The sequence below is a fragment of the Lichenostomus cassidix genome, chromosome 2 (assembly GCF_008360975.1).
Source record: "Lichenostomus cassidix isolate B80296 chromosome 2, HeHo_3.0, whole genome shotgun sequence".
In the NCBI taxonomy this organism is placed as follows: Eukaryota; Metazoa; Chordata; class Aves; order Passeriformes; family Meliphagidae; genus Lichenostomus; species Lichenostomus cassidix.
Window position 1 is genome coordinate 101,196,390 of NC_139482.1, and position 22,119 is coordinate 101,218,508.

Consider the following 22,119-nt stretch of genomic DNA (forward strand, 5'->3'; position numbering starts at 1 on the left):
TTTATCAGCATCTCTTTTTAAACCCTTGGGCCAGTTATTAGCATGTCACTTGCTAACAGTTAACCAATAACCACTACACCTTCAAAGCAGGGTCTTCTGCTATAAAAAAGCCAATTTGTAGAGACAGATTTAATATCATCATTCAATTTACATTTTTCAGTCACTTAACTTTCTGCTTTTAATTTAAGAAGGTTACTGTTTAGCTTAATGAAAACACAAATAATTCTGATGTATTACAAGACGTTACGAGGTAATAAAATACTTCCAATACACAGTGGTTTATGAAACTGAATGCATGTTTTTAATACTCAACAGTATGTACTACTGAGAAAACTGGAAAGCATATGATATTCTTAAACAGAACTAAAATTCTGGATATCACTCTCTACTAAGTCTGGCTGAGGTGGAGTTAATTTCCTTCATAGTACCCTGCATGGTGCTGCATTTTGGATTTGTGACTAATCCAATGTTGGTAACACACCAGTGTTTTAGATGTGCTTTCCCAGCCTCAAGGCTTTCTTTTTCCCACTCCACTCCTCCAGCAAATACACCAGAGGTGGACAAGAAGCAGGTAGGGGACACAGTGGGGACTGCTGCCTCCACCTGGACAAAGAGATGTTCCATATCATACAACATCACAGCTGGAAATCAAAGCTCAAGGAAAGGAGGAAGCAGGGATGTTAATTGTTACGGTGTTTGTCAAGTAACCAGTGTGTATGCCAAAGCACTGCTTCCCAGGAAGTAGATAAAGATCTGCCAGCCCATGAGAAACAGTAATTTCCTATCTCCTTTCTCTTCCAAGTGCAGTTTTGCTTCACCTGTTAAACCGTCTTCATCTCAATCCATGAGTGTTTTTGCCTTCCTTCTATTTTCTCCCTGTCCCGTGGCAGAGGTGACTGAGTGAGTGGCTGTGTGGGTGTTTGGCTGCTGCCTGGTGTCAACTCACCCCACCCTGCAACCCTTCAGGACAGAAAGGCTCACTTACGCAGCACCCAGTATTGCGTTAACTGATCATATAAGCAGATGAAACAACTATGAGAAAAACTGGTTTGATTTTAAAATTAAATGAAGTCCTTGTGTATTAAAGACATACTTACCTTGTCTAGACAGATATTTACATTGTTATGAAGGGCACAGTGACCCAGAAATCCTCCTGAAAGGAACTGTATTTCATTTTTATGCTTCACTTTTGACTAAACTGAGGTTATCTCAAATACTAAATACTCAACTATTATTATAACTTAGCTGTACTGCTTTTGAGTACTTTTCATTAAATCCTCCTTTCCAGTAATGATGGGAAGAAAAATACCAAAAATAACATCAAAGAATTATGCACACGTATAAGTTTGCATCTTCAAAAAATAATAGTGGGATTTTGACAGCAACGCTATTTCATTTTGCGTTTGACATCACACCAATCCAATCCAATCCAACTGAAATGACATTTACTCACTGACAGGTGGCCAGGTGACTTTACAAGAAGTATATGCAATGGAAATAAATAATTATTTCTGTTGAAGTATGTAATTTTTCCTGTTAAAAAGGCAAGTAAGACCAAGTCATTCTTTAAAAGACTAGGAACAATAAGCTGATACCATTTGTTACTCCCATTTTCTCTAGCTACACTCCAGCCTATCTTCCACCAGCTTTACAGTAGCAGAAAGATGACCCAAAACATTGGGGAAAAATCCTAATGACCAAAGAAAATCCAGGTCACAGTAGCCTCTATTATTTTCTGAGTAGCTAAATCCCAAACTACTGTCACTGCCAGTCTTCATGAAAATTATAGTACAACTGCTTTTGTATTATAATAGGTGTACTTTGTGTGTTATTACAATCTGAGGTCAGCATTATTAATTATAACATCCAATACAGGAGCCAAGATTACTACAACACACCAGAAATTGCACTCTCTCATTTAAAGACATGCTGTAAATCACATAAGAAAGAAGTACTTTGCTAAACCTCATCTGCTAATTGAGACTCAACAGTGGATGTTTTTTCTGTTACACAGGATCTCTTTCTACTTTATCTACAAGTTTGATATACATGACATTGAAAAAAAGAGCATGAACAGTCATCATTTCATCTACAATCTACAATGGCACTGAAGATTGCTTTCAAGGTCACTGTAGCTGCAAAATGCTAATAGGTTATACTTAAAACCATTCAGTCCTAATTCCTGCAGCCTGCTGGTTTAAGACAGACAGTAAAAAATGCTAGTGAATTAATTTATGTAACTTATGTCTTCAGCCCTAGAAAGATGCTTACAACTTTCCTACCACCTTTGAGTACTCACCAGCACATTTTGTTCTTGTTTTGAGAGCTGGGCCAGGAGATCCTGTTCCTCCTTCACCAGGTCTTGTAAGTAATACACTGATTTCATATTCTGTATCAGGATCCAGGTGCCCAATCTTATAGCTCGTGGAGTCCACGGGTTGTATGTCATACCAGCTTCCACTTGAAGTTCGATACTCAACTTCTCTTTGGATGATGGGTCCATCCCCATTGATGGAATTGGCATTCAGCTGTATCCAGAGGTAAGTTGCACCGACTGAGGACAGCTGAGGTGGAGCAATGGGAACTGGTGGCTCTGAAACACAGTAAGTTACAAGAAGCTGAGATTACACTTGTATTTTTTCTGCTTCTAAAACATTCAAATAAGCAATGGGTTTTGTACTGCATTAGATTTGAAGACCACATAAAAATATGGATATGAAGAAATCACCACTACACAATGACTTATTTTCACTAAACTGCAATATTCAGATTCTTTTGCTTATGCACTTCAAGATTTTAACCTGAAGTTTTGGTTTACACCACATAACTTCAAACCAGGTGCAAATGGAGCTCTACTCACTAGACATTTCATGGCAACTTCCAATTTAAAAAGAAAGATAATCTCAGGTTTTCTCATACAAATACAGTTCTTACTAGGTATTAGTATTAATCCAACGCAAAACTGATGTTTTCAAGCTAAAATTAAAGTTATAGCCTACCCTTATACATAATCAGATGAGGAATTTCTGGACGAAAACAAAATGAATTTTTAATTAATTATTTTTTATGTACTTAACTACTCAGCCTTCATGTTTTCTGTTTAAGCAGAATAAGGACAGTAATTTTTCAAGTCCTATACTTCGGTTAAAATTAAAGAACTTCTAAATGAAAATTGGAAGATTTCTTGAGTTTTAACTAGGAATCTGTTTCTACTTCATGTAATGGCTGTTTTCACTAACCACCACATAGAAACAGCACTTTGTATCACAGAGCAAGCATGCATGTGATATCCTGATAGTTTGGATTCTAAAGATTTCAAAAGTGACCAAAATTTTAAACCCACTTTTATTTACTATGTGATGGGCATCTTATTTTAAATTAGACTGCAGAAATAATTTGCAGACATAATCTCTTTTTAAAGGTAAGTAACAAATTATTTTTTCCTTATTTGTTAAATTGCTCTGCTGTTTCATCACATCTGCAAAAAATTCACTTTCCCATTGGTTAAATATATTCAATAGAATGAAATCGAGTCACTGTAATAGGGCACTGTTTGATCCAATATTCTCAACATATCTATCAGCAAACACTGCCACCTTCTTAAGGCTACACAGAATATGTAATGAACTCAGGACATCTGTCTTCCCTAAGCTTTAGATTCAGATTTATCTTGTTCTGCTAACCATTTCCCTCTGTGTTGAGATACAGGTAGTCAAACAGACAAGAAGCTGAATTTATATATTTCATCATTTTGTCATGGTCTTCAAAGTCACAGTTAAAGCAAAGAACATAAAAGAATGAAGGAAAAGGGAGATCTCTGGAAAGCATTCAGTATTTCCTGAGAAATAGCAGAAATGCTATTTTAACAAACATGTAATTATCCTACAGTATGCTACCTTTTTTCATTTACGGAAAGAGTAACTCAGAGCACTAAGTACATTGAAGATTAGCTATGGCTCAGATTAGATGTTTCTAATTAGCAATGTACACTTGTATGCAAGCTTCGATCTGCGCAATCTGTTAGCAATTGCTGAAATACAACACTACAAACCAACAAACACAGGCATCATCACTGGGTGTTTTCATCTTAACAAAACTAAGTGATTACTGTCATGAAGAACACAATACAAAGGGCAACAAACCAGAACATCTCCAAAGATATCTGTTAATTACTGCTAATTGGAATGGAGATAAAAATAGCTTAATATATTGTGGTAGATTACAGGATATAAGGAATATTTAGATTTTCAAATCAGCATTGAAAGCATTGTTTTATATCAATAGCAATACATGGTAAACTGATGTCTGCTGAATTAGGAACATACTGCAGTTTTATTGAAGCTATTCTTCCCAAAGTATATAAACTATAGCTTCATACAGTGAAAGTATGTCTGGAAACAGTTCTGACTTGACTCAAAATGATTTAGCATCAATTTAAATCATTAGGCTGTTTTGTGAACCAAGACATGAAATGGAACTTTCATAGAGCATCCTAAGGCATTTACTTAGCCATGCTGAAAGAACAGTTAATTACTTTCAAGTTTGAAATGCTACTAAAGGCTGTTGAAGTGCCACTCAAAATGCAAACTCAGGAGCTGGGTCACTAAGGTTAGTGGTTACACCAATTCATTCCAAATATTACAAGTACTTGAAACAGACAGTATTTTATTGTCTTTTTATACCTCAGGGCATGTTTTTCATTTCTCTGGGACCACAATGAAAAAGGTTAATTCAAGTTGCATTATTTCAGCAAAGCCTGCATATACTGCAGTTTCAAAGCACTAACACAGTTTAATTCTAAAAGTTGTCTTCTTCCCAGAGATTGAGACTACCTAAAGTCAACCTTTCATTACAAATATGATGATCATATTAAATGAATGGTCAAAAATGAGACTCAGTTAAGCAGACTCTCTAATACAAACACTATGTATGCAAATATAATGAACTGTTTTCACGACTGAAGTATGAAATGTATTCTCCTGTCTTATTAATTTATTCTTTCTTTAGACTGAATGATTTAATTTTTTTAGGATGCTGAGGAGTTTGAATCACTTAGGTAAGTACCACACTGCAGCACTACTGTCTTTCACTAAAAGCAGTTTTACTGGCAGTCACTAAGACGGTCTCAATTAAATACCATGCAAATTAATACCTTTATGAAATTGATACAATAGATTTGAAATTTTAGAGCTGTGTGTGTTCAAGGATGGATTTTCAACTGACAGCAGAAACAAGTTCGTAGCAGCAGCTATTTAGTACAATGGCAGCCTAAAGAGGAGTTCTTCATTGCAGATCTCCCCAAAGCACATAGCCAAAGCTATTCAGTACTGTGAAACCCTTTTAAATGTAGGTTTTTAAAATAGAATATTAACTGAAAAAAAGAAGGTAAGTTGATCCATATTTCAAATTTTATGCTTTTTAGACTTCAGACAGACATGTGACCTCTTCTTGAATTCCCTGACAAAGGACAATGGGCACAACCCCTTAGGGAAAGAAAATAGTGGCTACCTTACAAAGCCAGAGGTATGCAAGTGACAGAAAGCTTTAGGTAAGTGCTCTCAAGTCACCCTATACAAACGGATCATTTATACTACATATGAGAAAAAGACAGACTTTATGATAAGGAGCAGCTGTTCTCTTACACAGGGGATAAAAACAAATGTAGCCATACATGACTGTAAACTATTTTTACACACTTCTTTATTAACTGGAAACACACTTCAAACAGCAACCCCTTCATTTAAACTTAAATTATACAGATTTTCCAAACATTTTCTACAACATCTTAACATCTTTTGCTTTGTAGTTCTTTTAAAATTTTAATTGGGAGGGGAAAGGCATCACACAGATGCCAGTGGAGATAATGTAAATCTCTAAGATTTAAGTGAGTTAAGGAAGACAAAACCAGACATTTCTTCTCTGTGGCTCAGAACCACTATCTTGAAAAACGACAAAAAATAGTTCCTAATTTTTTGCAAATGCATGTATATGTATATGTTTATCTTCCACTCTTTGTCACAGAATCATAGAACTATTAAGGATGGGAAAGACCTCCAAGATAATCAAATCCAACCTTTGACCAAACACCATCATGCCAACTAAACCACAGCACTAAGTGAATGCTTTCAGGGATGGGGACCCCACCACCTCCCTTGGCAGCCCGTTCCAAAGCTTAAGCATCCTTTCAGTGAAAAAATTCTTCCTGATGTCCACCCCAAATCTCCCTGGCAAAGCTGGAAGTTGTGAGCTCTTGGCCTGTTCCTTGTTGCCTGGGAGAAGAGGCTGACCCCCACTTAGCTACAACCTCCTGTCAGATATGTGTAGACAGTGATAAGGTCCTCTCTGAGCCTCCTTTTTATCCAAGCTAAACACCTCCAGCTCCCTCAGCTGCTCCTTGTATGACTCACTCTCCAAACTCTTCCCCAGCTCCACTGCCCTTCTCTGGACTCACTCCAGCACTTCAATGTCTTTCCTGTAGTGACAGGACCAAAACTGGACACAGCACTAAAAGGTGTGGCCTCACCAGTGCTGATAACATGGGGACAATCACTGCTCTGGTCCTGCTGGCCATTTACAGGCCAGGACGCCACTGGCCTCCTTGGTCACTACATGCCAGCTCAGGTTCAGCCAGCTGTTGACCAGCACCCCCAGGTCTTTCTCCCCAGCTTTTAGTGCTTGTGTAGTTCCAATTTTCACCTACCTTCCCTCTTGTTTCAAAACATTTCCCAGTTTCCCTTTCACTTTCAGGCCCAAGATGAACAACCTCATCTGGGTATGCAGCTTCTTGTTCTTGCACTCCTCACTATCCACATTGTTAGCCATGACCATTTTACTCTCAAAGTACAAGGATTCAGCAAGATCGAGGGCTGTATACTAAAAGCACACAAATGGCAAGCTCATAGGTCTTGATTCCTGTGCCTCAAGCCAGCCTGTCCCAGAGGAGCTCAGATCCCTGCTTGCAATTAAATTCCATACACTGTATCTAGAATTTGGGGAGAATGTGAGAGATGAACTTAAAGAAGTCTCAGATTCTTGGTGAGTTTTATTTAGTAGTTTGTCAACTGACTGTAGTTGAGAAGAGATTTTTACATGAACAGAGAAACAGCATTCTTGACAAAACAGAATTCTTGACATTACCTTCCTGAAAAAACATTAGTGTTTCAAAGTCCAGAGTCTTCAGCACTTTCCCATGATAAGTTTGCTAAAATGGATGAACTGTATCAGCTGTTGTGGCTGAATGTTTTCTCAAAACCTCAAGGCTGAGGCACACACCCACATTACACAAGTCTCCAGTCAGCTTGCCAAATAATGAGGAAATGAAAGCAGGACTTCATGATAGGAAGTGTTAGGCAACCATAAAAATAAGTCCTAACACCAGCACTGTTAGTAAAACAAATTGTACAGACAGAGTGATGGATCCAGCATGAAAGGTTTGTTGGAGAAAGCAAAAACACATGCCAAGTATCTGTGTATATTTAATGTATGAGAACAACTGATACCATAGGTAAGTAATTGTTATTATTTTCTTACTATGTCTTGATGTCAAAATGACTTCACCCTCCAAAATAAATTCTTTGCTCTAGAGGTCCTGAAGAGGTTTGGTTCTGTTCCCGGTGTTAAATTTTCCATTTGGAAAATGCAGACATTTAAGCTGCCAACATTACAGATGGCTACCTTTCTATGCCCTTGCTTAAAAACCTAACCAAACTCCTTTTAACCAATTTGACACCTAGGTTTACCTTGTTTGAACTCAATAAGCAGTCTGAACTCTGTAATAATCTGATGTCTGCTAGACAGGCTCATTCTGTTGTCCTAAATCTAATCTGTGTTGGATCTGCCCACTATTAGAAAAATTCAACCTAGGGACCGTATGTAGAACTCTAATTTACTTCACCATATGCATTTAATCAATTCCACATGACTACTTTCCTTTTGCTCAATGTTTGATTACTTTCATGTCATCTATCAGATATGAGCTGATGTTTTTAACAAAAAGTGGGTTATCTGACAAGGCCAATTTCATATCTCCCATTACATAAAGTGACATTTCAATCCGATTCTCTGACAAACTTAGATGAGGATCCTGTGCAGTTTGAGCACACACAATGACAAGGCACTTGTCTTTTCAGCCTTTCTTATCAGAACAAATACCCAGGTAAATTGAAAACCTCCCCTTCAGGATTTATTTAAATAGAACAATCAATACTTTATTTCACCATCTTCTAAAAGGCATATAAGCTAACACAAACAAGTTTTCCAAAAAAAAAAAAAAACAACCCACCTTTTTGTCCCCCTTTTTTGTTTAAGGCCAGACTAATTGTTCACTGACAGGCTTTTTCTCATTAGGTAAACAATATTCATGTTTGCAATTATTTAGTAAGAGAACTGACAGCTCTTTAATTGCACTTCTCTTCCATACTGGTGAAACCTTGCTATAACATGCTCACTCAGGTAAAAAAAGGAAGACAAAAAAAGACGTGAATAGGAACACCTGGCAGTTTCTTACATGTCTTTCAAGATTTGATTCCTATTCCTTTGTGATTCCAGGTTTGATTTGTAGCACCTGAAACTAGCAGCCCTTCTGCTCATTTCAGGAGTTCTGGTACCTGGTCTCCAGTGCCACACAAGATCATGCCACAGCAGCACTACAAAGCTTAAAGACCTTTACACATGTAATTGGAATGTACTTAGAGTAAGTTCCTATTTAGTGAAACCACGTCTAGAGTGAAGTAGAATAAATGTTGTACAGAGTGGTAACCCACCCCATTGTGCAAACACCCCTACTTAAAAGCAAATATGTTTTGAAAAAGCTCTATTCCAGTGCAGGACATACTTTTTGCAACTTGAGTCACAGGTTCAGTAACCAGAATGAAACAGAGCATGAAAAATGTGAAGAACTGATTCTCTTTAACTTACAAATGCTCCATTCGACTCTCCTGTCATTCTAGCCATTTAATTCCAAGGAAATTCCTCGTAAGTCAGTTTAGTTACACCAGCGTAAATGAGAAGAGAATTAAATTCATTGCTTGTAACGAAGAGGGGGGAGTAATTACACCACTGTTTTTACACATACTATTATTAAGCCATCAGCAATTCCCAAGTATACTAAACATTACATGCAGTGTGGGCATATGTACATTCTTCATGATTTCTGGATGGTAACGGATTAAAAAAATATAGCTGCACTGAAGTCAATCCATTATCTTTGAAGTCTGCTAACTGACATTGCAGAAAAGCTGCTAAAAATTAGGAAATACAATTTCTTAATTATATGCCACCAGTAAGAAAGGATATTTACTAATTAGCCCCTAATGCTGCTGTTTCAGTACAGTCATCTAATGTTTTTCAGCACCATGCTTAAAACGGGTCTTTTTAGGTCAGAAGGAATGACCTGCAGGTGGTCTCATAAAAGCTCCAACGAAGGCAATGGGGATTACCATAATTACTTTGCCACTCTACAAGTAGTTAATGGGATTACACCCTAAGGCTATCCACTTGCTCACAGTGCCCAGTGCAAATTTTCTGAAAGAATCTGGGTAAGCACAAATGCTTTAATGATACGCTTTATAATTTCATCTATTGCACCTCAAAAGGAGCACTAATAAATTTAAACACCCTGAATCAAAGAGACTGAGAAAAAATGAACTTCTTTGGCTTTCTGTACCTCTTGTCACTGATGCACTAACTCCTCCCTCTGCCTCCTTCAGGCTGTGTTCATTCCTCTTTATTTTCACCTGGTGCTAAGTCTGAAAGATGCTTCATCATTTCTACTGGGGTTATAGTCCACACTTCCCTTCTTTGCCGACTTTCATACATATCTATTCTTGGGCACATCCTTTATTTTCTTTTCATGCTTGGACTGAAATAACCTCATTTTTTCCACCATGCCTTGTAATTATATTCTCATCTCACCCACTCTATTTGTTTCTTTTTTCATCTGTCCATTCAAATAGCTCATCTAAGTTTTCATGCTACAATTTGTTTTGTCTTGTTATCTTCATACAGCAGTTATTTGCAACATTCTTCGCTTGTCTTGTTTCTCTCTATTTTCTTTATAACACATTCACTAAAACCATATTCTTGCTTTTGGAAAATGGTTTATTCTTCATTATGGCTTTCTTGCATCTTCTTTGGCTGGTGATGGATCATTCCCCAATCTATTTGCATATAAGTGCTTCCCAAAGCTTTTAAAAACACCTCTCCATATACTGCAACATGTGAATTTTATGTGCTCATTTTAATGTAAATCTTGCATATTTTGTAGTAAGTATATTTTTAGAATACAATCTCCACAAATGAGGCAAGTAGCCATTATTATGTTCATACTTTAAATAAAAGCCTGTAAAAACATATTGGTCTAAACAGTGCATTTTGGGGAAACATTTAAAACAGCAATCAGCAAGTACCTGGTTAATTAGCCCTGGTTTCTTCTGTCACTCCCTTGTTACAGCTGGATAGACTCTTAAGATTTAAATAAGCAAAATCTATTTACTGAACCTCCTATCAAGTTTAACAGGCTATGGGTGACATTCTTACTGCATTAGCAACTGCAAGCCCTGATTCCACACACTGAGCATGCAAATACTGATTTGTATCATGAAGTACCTTTGACTATCAGCTCTGCATAGTTGGATACACCAACTCCTCCTTCTGTCCGGATCATGCAGCGATAGTTGCCAGCGTCCCGCTTTGTGGCATTTACAACGCTGAAAAGAGCTACAAATCGTCGGGCATTGAACACTTTTATGTCCTTCAGAGGTGCATCCCTTACATAAATACCCTAGGCAAAGAAACAAAAATAAAGAATATTATTAGTCATATTAAAAAAAAATACTGACAAGCAATTTTACTTCTCTCAGGTTCCCCAGGAGGAGAGGAAAGATAAAAGCAGAAGTCTGTATGTTACTTTTACACATGAGAGAGAGACTTTACTGCCTTTCCATGAGAGTTAAACCATTTATTGTGAGTGGGCAACCATTAATCTGTAACAACTGCTTTCAGCTCTTTATAGATTAACTAATAGGAAGATTTAAGAGCTGGGTAACATTTACTTGCCTAGCTTGTTTTACACTAATATTTAAATGCATTTCTTTTAAAAAAAAACAACATGTAACCCAGCATACTCAGTCTGTGCTCTCTTCCCTCCCTGCACCTGCTACTTGGCACATGTATTTTGCACATATGCCAGCTGCATACAGACATCAGCTGATGTTTCTCAATGCAGCACCCTCACAAGGGGTTATCACCAGCTCAGGTAGAAGAGACCAGGCACAGATTTACCAGGCAAGTGACCTGAAGCTGTCTCCACCTCTCACTTCCTCAGCATGACACTGGAAACTGGGCAGTTTCTATTTCAGCACAGTGTCTTGCTGTCAATTCAACGTATTACATGCATGGTAAAAGAAAATGGGCCCTGTAACAGCTGATGAGTACAAGGGGTGAAAAAGGGAGGGGAGAAGATAGAAGAGGGAAGAGATGACAACTTGCCATGTCCTTTGGCAAAGATAATGGCAGAGAGGCTTGGCTCTAAGACCCTCATCAGAACTCATGCTCCACCTGACCATGAAATAGGCTATGTGCACTATGAACACTCAAAAACCCACAGAAAATGTACAACGATCAAATTATAAATGCTGCATGAAAATAAAAAATCAAACCAACCACCAAAAAATACTGTTAATATTAACTTAAGCAAACAAGAAAGATGCACTTTTCATACAACAATATGTATTTCAACAATCTGAAGACTGCAGCCACTATCGAAACATGAACAGAAAGTGGAAAATCCCAATTAGCACCTCACAGAAACTACCTTCTCCAGGAAGGCACATGCACATTCTCATGCTGTGTAATTATACCAGGTATGTTTAGTGGGTTTCTCTGACTTGAGGACCTTCAAGCAGGTCAAGGATCCTCCACCTTCTAAAAACCAACAAGATAGACGGTGATATCTGTTCTTCTGCTCTACCGTCAGTAGTTTGTCCAGCAAAATTTAAGACATGTAGAAAATACTGATCTCATTTTATTAGGATCTTATTTGCCTCTAAATTGGAAGTATCCTTGAAATACCAGTTATAACAAAAGAGTTTTAAACAACAGTCACACAAAATTAAACTCATCCATAAATGACAAAACCAAGTCAAAGTTAATCATGCTGTTAACGCCAAAGAAGCAATGCAATTAACAATAAATACTGATTCTCATGCACGGTAAGGTAGAGTTATTTCCTCTTCAAAAGAAAATGTAGTTGATGTAAAGCTTATGTAAAAGAAAAAAAAAAGTTTGTAAGATGTCCAAAGAAGAACGTGCTATCATGCCTTAAAAATTACTCAGCTGTAAATTATTACTTGAGAATTACTTCACATAACTGACAGCTCCTTAAGATTCCTCAAAATTTGAGCTGTGGATAATCCAGCTTTTGTGACATGGCACGGCAGCTACCAAAAGCTAAACTTGGAAAGAAACATTTCAAACTACTATTTCAAAACTACTATTTTTACTGGTTTTGCCACTGTAATATCCTTCTAGCAAGAATGGCTCCAGACAGTAGGAAGTTAGCAGTGGGTTAATTAGGATTTTGGAGAATGAATATTTCTTAAAAGCAACACTATTTCTTACCTAAGACAATAACTTATTATTCCTAATTATCAGAATTGCTGATCAATCACAAACCATAAGCCAGTTTTAAAGTATGTTACTGCAGCTTTCAGACTCTTGAAAGATCCTGTACATACCCAAATCTCGTGGCTACTTTACACCCAAACCACATTAGTTTTCCCATTTTTCATCACGAAGCCTTATGCAGGCTATTTTATCCTGCCAAGAAACAGGGTAAGTTATTCTCTGGGGAAAAACATACTGCCACACACAGATTAATTCTAGTACCTGAACTAGCTCAGCTCATTTAGAGTTTGAACAAACTCCTCTGCACTCCAGCCTGCACAGTACACCCACCTTTCCACGTGGGGCACCTGCATCCAGAATTTACCATGACTCTTATGAGTTACAATACAACTGAAGAACTCTGTAAATATTTTATAAAGAATTTCTTGCTGTCCCCACCCAGCAAAAGCTACAGGATGCTGCTAAAGGGAGAAAGAGGTGAAGGGAAAGGACTAGGCAATGCCATGAGACTGCAATTTCTGCCTTAATTTGCATTTCATGAAGAGAGGGGAATCATGGAAAGCTATGATGCATACACAGTCCCCCTGCTGGCCCCACACAGAGAACTGTCTCCTACCACGCTGTCCCCTCAGACCTTCAGGTGGCCTGGTAGAAATCCTGAACTTCACAGTCTGGATGTTCATATGAACTGCCAGCAATCCTTGAAGAGAACTGCTCCAATACCCAGCCCCATAGGACATATTTCCCAACTTTTTCATGAATATTTAGAATGTAAATTGGAACTAATCAATGCACTGCAGCAGTTAGAATGAATTACTATTTCACTTGGGTCCCATAATCTTTTTCACCTTCTGCTGATTCTCAAATACACTAATCTTGCCTGATTTTGAATGTTTTAACTGCTGTTCTACAACAGGAAACCTAAATTTGATCAAATAATCGACTTACATGACTTTGTGACACATGATATCCACTAACATACCAATAATTTTACGTGAAAAAAAGAAGCCAAAGCACATTTCAGAGGCACACATAATTTTGCTCACATGAAACAGCTACAGGAGCCTTAAATGTAACTCAACTTGGCTCCACAGAAGATTTGAACATTTTTGTCCTCTACCAAAATCCAGGTGAGAAAAGGTTATTAAATGGTGCCTTCAAAATTCAGGAAAGAGCTCTGGAATAAGAAGCTGTTATTATTATTACTATAATGAAGCTGTAAAATATACAGGAGATTATTATCAATAACGATTATCTTGACTGACTTCTCTTGAACATTACAAACTCATGGAGGCAAAGTGTAGAGTGTCTAATTATATGGTAGAACTCAAGTAGTCCCACAGAAATCACTAGCATGACATTTTATACTAGAACTCAAAGGAGAAGAAAAACGCCCTATTTTTTTCTTTAATCTCTTTGGGGAAAAATATTTTCAAAGAAAATACAGTGTCTGGAACAGACAAGGACTAAGACACATAATTGCTTTACATTCCACAAGAAAAAATAGAGCCCCAGAGAGCAAGTCTTCCCTCTCTTTTGGGATGACAGCAAATGAGTAGGAGAGCTGCCTAATTGATTTAAGCCTAAGCATAAAGGAACAGTAATGAAGGTAATGAATTCAAGTATAAGAAAAGTTCGATTTACACGCATTGCAGAAGACAGTTAAAAAGGCTGCACAGAAAAATTTTTTAAAAAAATCCACACCTACAACTTCTCCCAAACTGTTATTTCAGCAACAGACAAACGACAGAACACTATCTTAATTCTGAAAAAATGCTATGTACAATTTGACAGATGAATACAGAATTGTTTCTGTTTCCACTGTACCCACAAGTCCAGCCTCACTGCCTTTATTTGTGATTCACATTTTGCTCTCCCCGCCTTACTGCAGTAACTTCAATAAGGTACCCAGGCACAGTGGTTACTTTTACGGGTTAGTTAACTTATTGGTTATTTGAAATTTGGAGGAGAATATATAATAATACTTTTTTTCTAGTACTTAACAAGCTCATTTAAGCTCACTGTATAATAAATTACAAGCTCTCAATGCTGACTGCCAATAGCTGTTCCATTTAGAATGGCTAAAAATGGCATATCAAATGAACATTTGTTTATTTAACATATTAGCACATCCCACTACAATTTGTTTATAAAGAATTATTTTTAGCAGGATTCAGAAAAATAATCACTCACTAATGCAACAATCTGAACTCCTACAAATAAGAGTTTGCTTATGATATACTGTTTTACTAGCTATAGTCATTAAAACTTTAATCTCAGGTTTTTTGAGATTCTGAAATTTACCAGCAGCTCATGCAAACTCCCACTTTTTACATTAAAGCTTGAGTCTTTCCAAATACATCGTATCTTATTGAAAAATAAACAAAATAAAAAAAAGACAAGTCCATAATTTACAAACCTATTCCAAAAAGGCAGATAAAATTCACAATTTACAACACAACATTATGGTATTGGTATTAAGGCCTATTAGAACAGGTTGTTGGAGCAAATTTATAGCATCCTGTTTCCTGGGTGGGGCTTTTTATTTGTTTAAATACAAGACAAAAAATAAATATGGTTCTTTCAACTTTCTTTACTTCAGCTCTGATTTGCTACACAAAGGTCTGAGGCTTTACTGCTGATTAAGCCTGTTAACTCTTCCTGCCTCTGGGACTTGGAGAACTGTGTGAACAGGACACTTCATTCTTTGAAAAGAGGAAGCTGCCTTAATCATTTAATGTTAGACCTGCTTGTACTACAAAGGCCACATCCCCAGGGCACAGCCATCTAACCTCCTTAGAGCACAAGAACTGTGACCACAGAATAAATACTGAGATCCAAAAATGAAACTAACAAATTCCATTGGCTTCTGTGGAACCTGTGCATTTTCAAATGATCAGAGAAAGCTCTTAAAAGAACCAAGTACAAATACATAAAAATGCTACTTAAGCCAACTAATGAAAATATGCAAAGGGTAAGTCACCTGTAAATCTTCTATTAAACAACAAGTTATTTAATATGTAGGGATATAAAAAAGTGAGCTTAATTTAACTTCAGGATACACACAGCTTGAAAAATCCATATTCTGACTACCAGCATATTAAATGCATACACAGACAGCTTAAAGCACTTTAAAATGCACATTATTTTTCCATTTTAGACAAGTTAGAATGGAAAGAAATAGTTTGATAGTTATTTAAATTACACTTACTGGCTCTTTTATGCAATGAACTGACTCTAAGTCTTTTAAATGAACAGCAATTTAGCAGCCACAATCTATATATTAAACCTTTCAGAAACGCTTTTACCAAAAACGCAGCAGCAATTCAAAGGCATTGAACTTCTGGGATGTTACTGCAGCACCACCACAGCAATAACCACTCTCAAGGCATGTATCAACAATTTTATGAGAAAAAAGGAAGTATCAGTCACCCTCCATCCATACAGGTAGATTAGGCAGCTTTTCATACATTTAATAAAAGGAAGGGTTTGCATTATCCCACTTTCAAATATGCACATTTATAAAATTGTGATTAGAGTTATACCAGTGGGAACTCAAATTACACCAGAAAGGCCAGAAGCAATTTTTGTTTAAAATATTTATAAAATCTAAATCAAATAGTAATTAATACCTCAGGAAAACTGCTTTGCAGAGTTCATATAATTCCCGTAACTAAGATGGTTTTCTCTACCTCTGAATTTCTACAATTGCGTTCATAACCAACACAACCATTTGTCAGTCTAGATTAGAGCCATCACACATCCTGTCATCATCCTGCACTTATTCCATCTGGGTAAGTTAACAACTATATTTCATTCAGGTAATAAGGCCATGCTGGAAAAATATTATTATTGTCCTACTGGAATTATTCTGTTATGACACAGAATTGCACTCTGCATGTGTAACTAATGGGCATTCAAGCAAGCTATTATTATTTTACCTTTCACAAAAGGTTTATCCTTTCAGTATTTAAATGTTTGATAACTGAGCCTTTTCTTCAAATCACATAGCTCTCCAGAAATCCCTGTTTATTATGACTAAAGCTAAATATTGGCTGGAGCTGTCAGGTAATACTGTAAAATATTATTAAAATTACACATTAAGTAGTCACATTATCAAATATTAAGCACTGACATCTATTTGAAGACACAGTTATACACACAGGAAGTAAACAAAGCCAATGCATTTTCTGGTGTCATTAAACTCAGTGTAATTTAACCAAAGCAGTTACACTGTACTCATATACGGAAATTGTTTTGTATCATTCTGACAGGAGAAAATCTGTAATCATTACATAGAGCTTTTAAAAGGAAAAAAAATCAAACCAAAACCAAAACCCCTGTTCAACTGATTTTTTTATTTTTACATTAAATTCCAGAGCACCCAAGAAGAGTTAATATCCTCTAACAATCTGTCAGTGCTCACAAAACATGTAAAATTCCGTACCTTCTTTCCATTCGTTTTGAATAGCACACAATAGAATACAAAATTAGTTGTAGGGAACTACAGCCTCAGAAACATCTGGAGAAAACGAAGTACTATTTAATACTTCAGATAGAAATTATGGCATTGATCCACGTATCTACTAAACATTTTGTTGAACTTGCAGCCCTACTTATAAAGTCACTTTCTCTAATACTGTATTTTAATTCTTTGAAGCATGCAACACTTAGTACTTCTCATCATCCTTCTATTTGTGTTTAAAGTTCCAAAAGTTAGGATGAACACCTTGTTAAAAACTGAAGAGAACATACATAGGATTTTAAATACTCTGTGGCTTGGCATTCTGCAGATGCCAGGCTTATGGAGGGGCTAGGAAGGAACAAAGTGATGAGGAGAAAATGTTAAACAGAGTTCATTAGCTTAATTTTCATTGGTACACATGATACAAAGCATAGTAATGCAGGTATTTGTCTGCCTTTTCTATGCAACTATGTAACAGGAGACTTAAAATCCAGTGCACTCATGTCCCACCTTCCCTTCACTGCGAAAGTGCTAGTCTTGGGAAGAAAGGCAGCATGGGGAGAAGAAACTCCAACCTGCAGGTTCTGGGGGACAGCCTGAAGTGTATTCCAAAGTTTAAAACTACCAGAATATCAGGTAAAGCCAAAGCAATACTGAGTCCAACAAAGCAGGTAAGGAAGAAGCAGCCAAGAGAGAAACACACAGATTTGATTATGAGAAACCATGCCTTCTTAAGGGCTCAGCTACTGCCTCCTGAAAAGATTCTTTCAAATGGGAGGAATGAATGGTGAGAAGAGAGACAGAAAAGAAAGCTGTAATAAACCCCTCAATACTGATGGTGCAATTTGGGAATAAAGACAACCACAGCTGTACAATTTAGTCAGGAGGGCACAAGTTGGTTCATGTAAGAGGGAAGCCAATGTAGAATGGTTTGGCTGGAGATGTTTCAGCTTTAATTACTGAGCCAGTCACAGTAATTAAGTCACCATTTAACAGCTCCCACCCCCAACATTCACCTTTCCCAGTGGTCTGTTTCCTTCCCATCATCTTCTCTTTGGATTTAATTTAAACTGTACTTTGGTTCTCCTTGCCTCAAAACACCTTCAACAGCCCTTACTCTTAAAAAAAAAAAAAAAAAAAAAAAAACCCAAAAAACCTCTCCTCAACTCCAATTTGAACAAGACACCTTCCAGCTGTAAGTTTGTACATTTTATATATTTTATCAACAGTGCTCATAGTAAAGGTCATTGCTTCTTCCTCCCAAAGGTCCAAATAGCACAGAAGCCTTATTAAATTTATTTCACCAGTTCCCTAATTCTTATATGTCCTTAAGTGTTTCTACTGCTGCTGAACAGTGCTTCATAAAAGGCAGTTTTCAGGGTCTTCAGGCAGGCCAACATCCTGTGTTCTTGAAAGGAAAGCTGAATTTAACCAGCCCCCTGTGGCACCAGTCAATTGTTTCATTATCTTAGGTCTGCTGATCACCATCTTATCCCTTAGCACTCCAGAATAACTGGAAGACTAACACATCAAACAGTTTCTTGAAAAGTAAACACTTCTTGAGTTGCTTCATTTTTAAAATCAGACAAGAATTTCAAAAAGGTGTGATTGATAAAGGTAATCCCAGAACAACTTTTCTTATGAGTCACTTCATCAAATGAGAATATATATGGGGATAGAGGAAGGATTAGGTTTATGTGTATCCCCTCTGATTTATGTCCATCATTGTCTGCAGATAAGCAAATTTGCTGTAAATCAATCTATGCAGTCAATTCATTAATATTTGGTAGCTTCTGAATACCTGAGATACAGATCTAAAAGAGGGAGAAAAGGAAGAAGAAACAAGAACTACTGCCTGTTACCACAAGTATTTTGTCCAGAGTTCAAGTTTTATATCATCCTTGTAATATAAAAACAGTAGCAGCTCTCTTGCATTGTACTTCTGACACTCTTTTAATGCATATAACATGCAATTTCAGCACATGTGAAAGATCTAAATCCACTAACTGTTCACGTTACTTGCGACCAAAACTTCGCTAAGCTTTCCCCAGGTCTCTTAAGGTTTTGCCTGTTGTCCCTACCAATGGTCCCAGTGGATTTAACAGAGGTTACAATGTACCTCTAAAAGCAAAACTTCTGCAGTTCAAGAATATTTTAGATTTACTTTTTCTCTCAAATCTCTCTTAGACACAGGAGATTACCAAAGAGACAGCAGATGAGGAGCACTATTTTTGTGATAAAAAGGCTTTTTCAAGACAAAAACTTTAATGTCTCTATTAAAAGTTTTTAGACCCTCACATTGCCTTCATAAGCAGGAACAGTTGGGTATACTAGTTGAATACCAAAGGTATGTTTCAGTGTCACAAGCACTCGTGGCAGAGCAGACTCCACCTTTGCTAGACAGGTGATGGAGGAAGGCCTTTGGAGGACACCACCCATTATCACTCCTTGCAACCTGATGGATGACCAGCACCACTACAGAGATAAGTAAGTCTTCCCTCTATCTACCCTAATTTTTACCTACTGCATCAAGGATTGCTTAGGGTTTTGCATTTTGTAATAAAATAATCAAATCTGCTTACATCCACTAAAGTTTCCTTTTTGGCAACACTACCAACGTAGTCTGTTGCGCTTATTGACCTGAAGAGTTTCTGATGTTAGGGGATTCAGTAATGTCATAACATAAAACTTCACAGCTGCTTCAGTCAGGTATTTTCACCAGAATTCAACTATTCTGGATAACATTTACTTCCACACCATTTAGGAATGATGGAGTTGGTACATGAGGATAGAAGTGACCTTTACTCTTCCATCTACCCCTACCTGAATTATTTTAGTATGCTCTTACATACATGCTTTCATATGTTCACTGGGATTTATCATTAACAGTCCACAATAAATTATTTTCCCCTAGTGTCTGGTATCACTAGTAATTGAAGATATCATAAGAGAAATCTTAGCATCAGAGAAACATTAATGCAATCTATATTCACACAAGAATAAAACCAGTAAGCCCATGTAAAAAAGTCTACAATAGGCATCAGATGATTCATATGGAAGGCAGGGAATGAAGGAAAAGGTTTCACCAAAGATCACAGCTCCTTAGACATTGGCTAACACCAGCATGATACATATCACAAGCCTCCTATACTCTGTTCTTCATAGAAGATTTTCTGCCATATAGTAAGATTACTGTGCAATTACTGAAAAACAACTAAAACTGATTAATGGCAATTAATAGAAAATACAGAATAGATACTGCCAGGGAAGTACTAAATATCTGCTGGAGTGGAGAGGGGGACAAAAAGAAAATAACATTCTAAAATCTGGGAATAATATTAAATATTCACCAGAATTTAGGAAAAAAAGAAGTTTAACTTTCATCTATGCAGTAAAGTATTGTGTCCCTTCCTACAGTACATTAATTATACTTCTAAAAGTAAAATCACCTCAGGTTATCTACAAAAAACCACATCAGGATGCACATGCTTCAGGATGCATGCAATCTTGGCAAAATCTTTAGATGACTGATGTCATTACAGCTCTTCTCAGGGCAATGGACTCAAGACAATTTGCAGTGCACAAGATGGTTTGACCAGTCTTGAAAGACCGAGCTATTTATGATCAGGCAGAAAAATGATCTTGTGCATTCCTGCAGTACACAAACTCACCTACACATCAAACACCAAATACTATAATGTTCAAAAGAACATCTTTAGGCCTATCTCACCATACAATTTACATTAATAGTTCCACCTGTCTGTGTCACCAAGTGCTTAAATATGTTTATGGTTTAATTTCAACAGTTAAAGTTATCTTAGTACCAAAAAATGGCTAAAACATTATTTCCCTGAAGTGCTTCAAAACTTGGCCATGAAAATTATAATTATGTGAAAGTCTCAGAGAGCTTACAGCACAACAAAAAATTTTAATGAAAGTCCAGGACTTTGCTCACCTTCTGAGATATTGTATGTGATTTACATAAACAAGCCCATGCACACACACCCCAAGTGTTTTGTATATCCTATAAATCAATTTTATTTTCATCATCTGCCAAGAGTCATTTCACTGGTTCTACATTCTTACAAGGATGTTTTTGATACCTCTCATTTGAGTATGTGTGTATTCCTGAGGAAAACAATTTGCTTTCCAGAACTCCCTCTGACACAGGACCATATATCTTCCTTTGAAAAAATAATAAATTATGCATACAGGTAGTTTTGTATATAGATGAATAAAACCTTTCTTAGTCTTCACACCTTCAGCAAAAGATTACTGAAGATACAAAAAAAAATACACAGAAGAAGGTGAAAGACAGCTTTCAGGAAAGACCAGAAGAAAAGCCAAATTCAGGAAATAAACTATTTACATAAGGTAGAGGAGAGATTGGCCATTAAAGTGATACTGTTCTTAGTTTCTTGGTTGCAAATGAAGTAATACACCTTCTGCATGCATAAACCAAACCAAGGTGTGAAAGATTTCACCCTCTCCCCTTCCATCAGAAATTGTCCATCAGTCTCTTGCTACTGGCAAATCTGATGATGCTGCTTCCTACAGCTGTCAGATATATCCTTGAGATCCTATTGTTACCTGCTCCCCTTCAACAAATTTCTACTTTTAGTTCTCTATGTCTGCAATAAAAGTTGTGTGTTTGAGAATTACATTTTAAAGTAACTATTTACATTTCAACCATGTTTTGTAAGAAAACCAGGAAAAGTAAATTACTTCAGTGAAGTGATGACCTCTCTTTTTCATCAGCTATAGCTTTCCACTGCTGGAGGCATCTCTCAAAAAAGGCTACTCATATTGAGCCAAAGCACATGTCTGAAAAATGCAATTGCAGTATCAAAAGATGGGGTTTGATATTAAAATGGAATTTCATTGTATCTTGGTACCACTTGACAGCAATTTCCTGGAAATCATACTGTAGATCATTCTAAGAACAAGCAGCACACAGAGGTAACTGAAGGAACCCACTGCAAATTAGGAGAAGCAGCAGATGAGGATGGGAAAATGAAGAGATGGAGGCA

General features: G+C 36.9%; 1 protein-coding gene across 9 annotated transcripts in view; it reads right to left on the reverse strand.

Annotated features, from left to right (window-relative positions):
• PTPRM (protein tyrosine phosphatase receptor type M) overlaps positions 1 to 22,119 on the reverse strand; it is a 445,877-nt gene that overhangs the window by 267,345 nt on the left and 156,413 nt on the right. For all 9 annotated transcript variants that reach the window (XM_085052574.1, XM_085052569.1, XM_085052577.1 and 6 more), the window contains exons 6-7: positions 10,606 to 10,780; positions 2,300 to 2,593 (exon numbers count right to left, since the gene is read on the reverse strand). In XM_085052574.1, coding sequence (XP_084908700.1) covers positions 2,300 to 2,593; positions 10,606 to 10,780 — 469 coding nt within the window. The remainder of the gene's footprint in view (positions 1 to 2,299; positions 2,594 to 10,605; positions 10,781 to 22,119) is intronic.